At 58.5% G+C, this 7,586-nt stretch overlaps 1 protein-coding gene and 1 long non-coding RNA gene across 2 annotated transcripts; both read left to right on the top strand.

Annotated features, from left to right (window-relative positions):
• Nucleotides 1–685: 685 nt before the first annotated feature.
• Nucleotides 686–2,742, top strand: LOC136054746 (uncharacterized). The gene is made up of 3 exons (XR_010622767.1): nt 686–956; nt 1,117–1,219; nt 1,917–2,742. It is a non-coding gene; the product is annotated as an uncharacterized LOC136054746 (long non-coding RNA).
• Nucleotides 2,743–3,405: 663 nt separating this feature from the next.
• On the top strand, nt 3,406–7,041 carry ZNF503 (zinc finger protein 503). Its single transcript, XM_065746114.1, has 2 exons — nt 3,406–4,460; nt 5,503–7,041. The coding sequence occupies exons 1-2, from the start codon at nt 4,029–4,031 to the stop codon at nt 7,021–7,023; spliced, it is 1,953 nt and encodes a 650-aa protein (XP_065602186.1). The 5' UTR covers nt 3,406–4,028; the 3' UTR covers nt 7,024–7,041.
• Nucleotides 7,042–7,586: the final 545 nt, after the last annotated feature.

The raw sequence follows: 7,586 nt of genomic DNA, 5'->3' as shown, positions 1-7,586 counted from the left end.
AAAAAATAAGAAGAAAAACAGGCTGTCCCTCCCCAAATGTGTGAACCCGTGGTGCGCTATTTCCGAGAGACCGGCGTATTCCTTATCCGAAGTATGATCATTTTTGAAAGGGGAAAGAAATAATAATAAAAGGAAACGCATCTTTCACAAAAACCCTTTGCAATGCATAATATCTTTGTAGGAGCCCTGGGGCGGGTGGGGAAGCGCCAACACTGCCAAAGCAAAGGAAACTGCCGCCCAGGACAGACAGGTAGCTGTGCTGTGCACAGAAATACAGCGCAGGGACAACTCAGCAACCGAGTTTCTGTTAATTAAAACCTGAACCTTGTTCTAAAGCGGTAGAAAAGCGAAGGGAGTGGAGAAGGAAAGGGAAAAAAAAATCTCAAGGGCCTGTAGGGCAGTCGCTGTTCAGTTTAAAAGACCAAACGCCCTTTCCCGGCATGATGTACAGAACCTGACGCTGAAATGGCAAGGGAGCGAGCCAGCAGGGCTGGTGCCGAGCTGCTGCAATTCCCTCTCCCGGGGGAAGGCTCGCTCCGGGTTTTTGGGTGATCCCGACCAGGCTTTGCAGCTCGCCAGCCTGACCTGTCAAGCGGATTATTTTAGAGGGAGATTAATAGGGGAGGCGGGCTGCAATAATAATCGTTTTGTTTGATGTGACAACTTTGATAGGCGTTGATTTACTTACAAACTGATAGGCTTTTAATTGAGCGCCTCCATCCAGCTTGAGATGAAAGGAAAACCGCATTGAAAAGCTGCCCGAGTGCCCTCGAGCCTCAATACTGATTAGCCATCTCGACAGTGAATAGTTCAAGGCATTTTCAAACTTTTTTTCCTCTCTCGGTCTCGCTCTCCTCTCCTCCTCAAATATCTGCCAGCCCACTCCTTTTTAAGAGAAAATAAATCATTTCCATTGTGTGCAAATAAAATCGACTTGACATGCTTGCCAATAGCTGGTAGGTAAAGGAAAGTGTGGACTGGCACTTGTTAATTAATTCCTCCTTTGCTCTCCTTTTTTTTTTAAGTTACAATTTTCCTTTGTAAGAGCAGGAAGACTGTTTTCAACCCTCAGGTTTTGTTGTTGTTGTTGTTTATTTTTTATTTTTATTTTTAAAGAAGAATAAAAGCTACAGCCACCCAAACTTCAACAAGACTACACAAGTAAGCACCAAACAGCAACCCGGCTACGCGGACTCATTAAACGAGGATCCCTCGCAAGGTAACGAGCAGGACGGAGACCGTCTTCCTCGGTCGGGAGCGGAGAGATCCGCCAGCCCAGCAGCGGGACCCCGCTTAGAGCCGCGCGTTGGGAGCGGGCAGATCCTCCGCGGCTCAGAAGGGCTTTTGGGGGGCGGGGAGAGGGGATGGCTCGGCGTTGATTTTTTTTTTTTTTTTTTTTTTTACAACCTTCTACATATAAAGTTTATAGTGCTGAGTGTGATTTAATCCTCATTTCAAAGGCTCGGTAGAAAGAAAAAAAAAAAAAAAAAAGAGAGAAAAAAAGAAAAGCTGTTCTCTGAAGTTACTAATTAAATTACCCTCCGATGCTTCTAGCTTCTACCTCAGCCAGAGAGCTCGGGGTTCGCGCTGCTCCCCGCCCGTCCCCGCTCCCCTCGGTGCGCGGTGCCGTGCGCACGGAGCGGGCATCGCCCCCCAGTCCGAGGGCCCTCCCGAAGTCCCCGCACCTCCGCCGGGCCGGGAAGGAAGGGAGCGGGGAGGGGGGCTGCCCGCAACTGACTCTGCCTCAGGACAATTAATCTTTAGGCTTTCACCCTGGGAGGCAGGATAAATACAACGAGAAAACAGATAGGAGTCTCTCTGGTCCTGTAAGGAAAACAGCTGTTCCAAGCACTTTAATGCAAATGAACACAAATGAAGGTTTCAGCTTTTTTTTTTTTTTTTTTTTTTTCTTCCAGAGTTTTACTGCACTCCATTTATCAATTGGACTTGACAACAAAAGAAAGAACGGGGGGAAAACCTGGGGCAGATTCAAGTCACTTCCACTCTGCATGAAGGAAGGGGGAGTTCCTTACGGGCGCGGTGCGGGTTGTCAGTCCCGCTGCAGGAGCAGCTTTTGTGCGATGCTTCTCCCTCTGCCCCCCGATCCTTTAGTTGTCACGGCCTCAGAAGACGACAGCGGGCACAGCGAGATGGAAGCCCGGCTCTGCCTTGCACCGACACGTTCCGGCAACACGCTCCGCGCTTGCAGAGAACGCACAGAAATTAAGAAGTTTGTTAAGATCATCTAGGGGCGAGGGCAGTCCCGCCTATCACCCCATTCTACCCTACGTGCCAGAGTGCGGCGGTTCAATAAAAGCCATCCGAGACGCTGACCTGGATGAGGGACTAACGGAGCAGGGCTCTGGGGGCGGGGAGGGCGTCGAGGAAAGGAGCCCCGTGGGGGCTGCCCCGCGTGGGTCCGGGTTGGAGGTGTGGGGTAGCAAAAGGTGAAGGCGAAGGACGGGGATCGGCGGGGCCGAGTGCGAGCAGGGAAAGTCCTTCCCCACGCCCAACGCCTGTTCTGTTCGGAGTCCAGGTCAGGAATTGGCCGCGACCCCTGAAGCACTCGCCTTGTTCTTCACTTGTCAAACGTGTTTTATCTCTAAGTGACCTTTTTGTTAATGTTGTAGATTGTGTGGGCCACCATGTCAGATCCGGAAACAAAAGTAAAAGATTGATTAACACGTTTTGCCTGTGAAAAAAAAAAAAAAAAAGAAAAAAAAGAAAGAAAATGTTACGGAATGACGAGGTGGGGAAGAGCGGGACGGGAAGTACAAAGGGGAGAGGGAGCGGGGAGCGGCAGATGGGCGGCGGGCAGCGCTCACGCTGCGGCGTCGGGGCAGAGACGGCCGCTGCGGAGAGGAGCAGAGCGGCCCCGCCGCCCGTTCCCCGCAGAAAGACGAGTTCCGGCTCTCCGCCGCGGAGCCGCTCGCTCCCGCTCTGTTTTCCTTCCTCCCTCTCTCTCCCCCTGGAGTCACACCAGGCTTGTAATCAGCAACAAAAGCTGACATAAATCAGGGCGGATTGGCAGGGCTGACAAGCCACTGACGGATGGCGGCGGGGAGCGCTGACAGCTGACGGCGGGGCGGGGACCTGCGCGGCGCGGCGCGGCGGGCGCTGCGTGACAACGCGCGCGACGCCGCCGCGCTCCCCGCGCCGCCGCAGGCCGCACCGCAGCGCGCCGGCTCCCGCCCGCCGCGGGCAGGGCCGCCGCTCTGCAGGTTCTCGTCCGCGCCCGTCCCCGCGCCGTCGGCCGGGAGGGGCGGAAAGCGGCCCGCGCCTTTCCCCGGGGCCCGGCAGGGAGAGGGTCGGGCGAGGCGCGGACGGGCGGCGGAAGGCCGCGATCGGGCGGCGGCCGCGTCGGTGCCTTTCTCAGGGTCGGAGGGGCCCGGCGGCGGTCTCCTTCCCGGCCCCGCGCCCGTCGGCCCTCGGCCGCCTCCGCCGCCGCCCGGTGAGCCGCGATGGTCGCGGAGGAAGAAAAACGTTCGCGGCGCGTGATGTGAAACACAGAATTAACGCCCAGCCCGTCCTGGGAGCGCAAACAAGGAAGGAGGGGAGGGGAGAAGGGAGGCGGACGAGAAAGGGAAGGGAAAAAAAAAAAAAAAAAGAGCGAGAGCCCATTAAAAACAGAGAAAAAAAGCCCCAGAAAAGGGAACGTCACATCCCCTTGACCCTCCAATCACCTCGGGGTCCCATTTGATTGGAAGGCGGCAAAGGCTTTAATCTCAGACTAATTCAGCTGCTTTTGAAGTGAGTTTCTCCGCCAGACCCCGGGCTGGATGGGCAGCGGCTCACAGCACAACTGAGCGCGGAGCCGAGCGCTCCGCCCGCCCTGCGCCGCGCCGCAGCCGGGAGCCGAGAGCGGCCGGGCACGGCGCAGCCGCCCGCGCCCCCCGCCCCTCGCAGCGCACGGATTACTCGGCTTTTTTTCCTCCTCTTTCTCTCCGGCCGGCTCCCCCTTCCCCCCCCCTTTCCCCCCCCCCTCCCCACCCACGCCCTCCCCGCCAGCGAGAGCCGCGGGACATTTTATGTTTGTTTTCCTCCTCGGGGGGCGTGTGGATTTTTTTCCCTTCTCGCCCGCAGAAAGCGAGCGAGCGTTTCCGAGTGCGAGCGGCGCGACTTGCCCCAGTTTTCATGCGAGGTTTTGGGTCATGATCACATCGCCCTCGCTTTCTGCTCTCAGAAGTAGTAAGCGCAGCAGCAGCCTGAGCGAGCCCGGAGGCAGCCCCCGCCGCAGCCGCAGCACCGCCGACCTCAGTGCCGGGCCGACCGGGCACGCTGGGAGCCCCGGCAGCGCCGCCGCCAAGCCCTGCTTCCACGCCGTCCCCCCCTCGGACCCGCTGCGCCAAGCCAACCGCCTGCCCATCAAGGTGCTGAAAATGCTCACGGCGCGGACCGGCCACATCCTACACCCCGAGTACCTGCAGCCTCTCCCCTCCACGCCCGTCAGCCCCATCGAGGTAAGCAGCCCCGGCCCCGCCGTACCCTGCCCGCCCCGCATGGCGGCTGCCCCGCGCCCGCTCCGCTCCGGATCGCTGTCGCACCGGGAACGGGCGCCTTTGATCTTAGTGCGAGGAGCTGCGCGTGGTCGTCGTCGCTGCCGTGTTTACTTGGCTGACTGGCGATTCCTTTTTGAATAAACTTTCATTTTTGCTCTTTTGATCTTTTTTTTTTTTCTACTCCTTTTGATTTTTTTTTTTTTGGTGTGTGATTTATTATACATCTGCGTGTCTGTGTATTTATATATATATATATATATATTTTTTTTTTTTTTGAGAGAGAGAGAGAGGAGTGGTGGGTGGAAGGAAGCTCCCCGCTCCGGGGTCACGATCCGGCCACGCCGCGCTCGCAGCGGCCGGGCGTTGCGGGGGGTGCTCGGGCACGAGCTCGGCTCGGCGCGGGGCGGCTATGGCGGAGCTCGGCCCTCCGCCTTCGCCGTCCTTTGGGGCTTCTGTGGCCCCCGTCGCCCCTTCTCCCCGCTGTCGGGGCCCCTCGCTGTTTTAAGGAGCGAAACTCGAAATGGAGAGGGTGGTGGGAAGGGTGTGTCCGTGGGAATGAATCATTTCACTGAGGTCTCTGCGGAGCGAAGCGCTGCTCTCTCCACGAGCCCGGCTCGTCCAGGCTCTGTTTTATAAATAGCGGCCGCGGTCAGGGCGCAGAAATGCGGCAGCCGGCTCGGCCCGGGGGCTCCTTCGCTCCGGGGGCGGGGGTCGGCGCGGGCTGGGCGCTGGGCGGCCGAGGGGGTGCTCGCACGGCTCCAGCGAGCCCGAGCCCTCTTTAAAGGCTTTGTGGAAAATGGTGCATGCAGGGGAGGGGGCTGTCAGGGTGATGAATGTGCACGAAATCGTTCATCACTTCCAGGCTGGCCCCTGCAGAAACGTGCGGGACAGGAGACCTAGGTACGCTCCGGGCTTTTTGTTTTTTCTTTTTTTTTTTTTTTCTTTTCTTTAAGAAGAAGACTCCTCCATTAAACCTCTGTCATTGTGTGTTTAATTCCTGCAGCTGGATGCGAAGAAAAGCCCCCTGGCCCTTTTGGCACAAACTTGCTCGCAGATAGGAAAGCCGGACCCATCCCCTTCCTCCAAACTCTCCTCGGTCACCTCCAATGGCTCCGGAGGCGACAAGGACTCCAAGTCGGGCCCCCTGAAGCTCAGCGACATCGGCGTGGAGGACAAGTCGAGCTTCAAGCCCTACTCCAAGCCGGGCACGGAGAAGAAGGAGCCGGGGGCGGCGGGCTGCGCGGGCACCCCCGCCGCGGGGGTCGCGGCCGGGGAGAAGTCGGGATTCCGTGTGCCGAGCGCCACCTGCCAGCCGTTCACCCCAAGGACAGGCAGCCCCAACTCCAGCGCCTCCGCCTGCTCGCCCGGGCTGCTGCCGGCCGAGGGCAAAGGCGGGGAGGACAAGAAGGACTCGGAGGGCTGCGGCAAGAGCGGCGGCTCCGGCGCGGAGGGCGGCCCGGGCTCCGCCGGCATCGGCCACGGCCGGATTAGCGTGAGCTGCGCCGGGATTAACGTGGAGGTCAACCAGCACCAGGAGAGCGCGCCGGGCTCCAAGCCCATCGCCTCGGACTCCGCCTCCTCCTGCAGCAGCACCACCGCCACCTCCTCCGCTTCCGTGCTGGGCTCCGGCCTCGTGGCCCCCGTCTCTCCCTACAAACCGGGCCAGACCGTCTTCCCGCTGCCTCCGGCGGGCATGAGCTACCCGGGGACGCTGGCCGGGGCGTACGCGGGCTACCCACCGCAGTTCCTGCCGCACGGCGTGGCGCTGGACCCCACCAAATCCTCCAGCCTGGTGGGGGCCCAGCTGGCGGCCGCGGGCAGCCTGGGCTGCAGCAAGCCGGCCGGCTCCAGCCCGCTGGCGGGCGCGTCGCCGCCGTCGGTGATGACGGCGAGCCTGTGCCGAGACCCGTACTGCCTGAGCTACCACTGCGCCAGCCACCTGGCCGGTGCCGCCGGCGCCTCCTGCGCCCACGACCAGGCCCTCAAGTCCGGATACCCCCTGGTGTACCCCACGCACCCCCTGCACGGCGTGCACTCCTCGCTGACCGGCGCCACGCCGCCCTCGCTGGCCGGCCACCCCCTGTACCCCTACGGCTTCATGCTCCCCAACGACCCCCAGCCGCACATCTGCAACTGGGTGTCGGCCAACGGACCCTGCGACAAGCGCTTCGCCACCTCGGAGGAGCTGCTTAGCCACTTGCGGACCCATACTGCCTTCCCGGGCACCGATAAACTCCTCTCCAGCTACCCCAGCTCCTCGTCGCTGGCCAGCGCGGCGGCCGCGGCCATGGCGTGCCACATGCACATCCCCACCACGGGCGCCCCGGGCAGCCCGGGCACGCTGGCTCTGCGCAGCCCGCACCACGCTCTGGGACTCGGCAGCCGCTACCACCCGTACTCCAAGAGCCCGCTGCCCACCCCCGGCGCGCCCGTGCCCGTGCCCGCCGCCACGGGACCCTACTACTCCCCTTACGCACTGTACGGGCAAAGACTCACCACAGCCTCGGCGCTGGGCTACCAGTGAGCGGCGCGGGCGGGAGGGAGGGGGAGGGAGGGAGGGAGGGAGCCCTCCGAACTCGGTGGAAGTCAGCAAGGAGACAAAAAAAGAAAAGAAAAACAAAAAAAAAAAACCACAAAACAGAAATGGGACTTTTTATACAATAGTGTTCATCTGAGGACTGGATCCGTGAGCACTGTATTTATTTATGTTAGCTTCAAGCGGGACAACGAATCATAAAGTGCATTACTTAACTGAGCTCAATAGGTAAAAGTGGAACACCCATTGTAGAATATAAATAAAAAGATAGAGGTCTTCTCTTTAATGTTACTTTAAAATTGCTATGATTGTATCGTACGTTCTTATTTAATGTCTCATTGAAACAAAAAAATTTACATGCATGTTTGTTACTAAAAAAACAACTCGCAATTTGTCAGTTATAATTTCAAATTGCAATTATTTTTAAGGTGTATACCCTTGAAAGAGAATTGGTATTTTTTTGTATGTATTCTGGAAGAAAAAACAAAAACAATTCTATTCCAAAAACCTCATTTGCCTTATTTTGTTCTTTAAAAGGAACACTTAACTAT

This window comes from Cyrtonyx montezumae, unplaced genomic scaffold (genome assembly GCF_038088225.1).
Source record: "Cyrtonyx montezumae isolate F1298 unplaced genomic scaffold, pur_monq_1.0 scaffold_4, whole genome shotgun sequence".
In the NCBI taxonomy this organism is placed as follows: Eukaryota; Metazoa; Chordata; class Aves; order Galliformes; family Odontophoridae; genus Cyrtonyx; species Cyrtonyx montezumae.
This window is presented reverse-complemented; position numbering and strand designations above follow the sequence as displayed.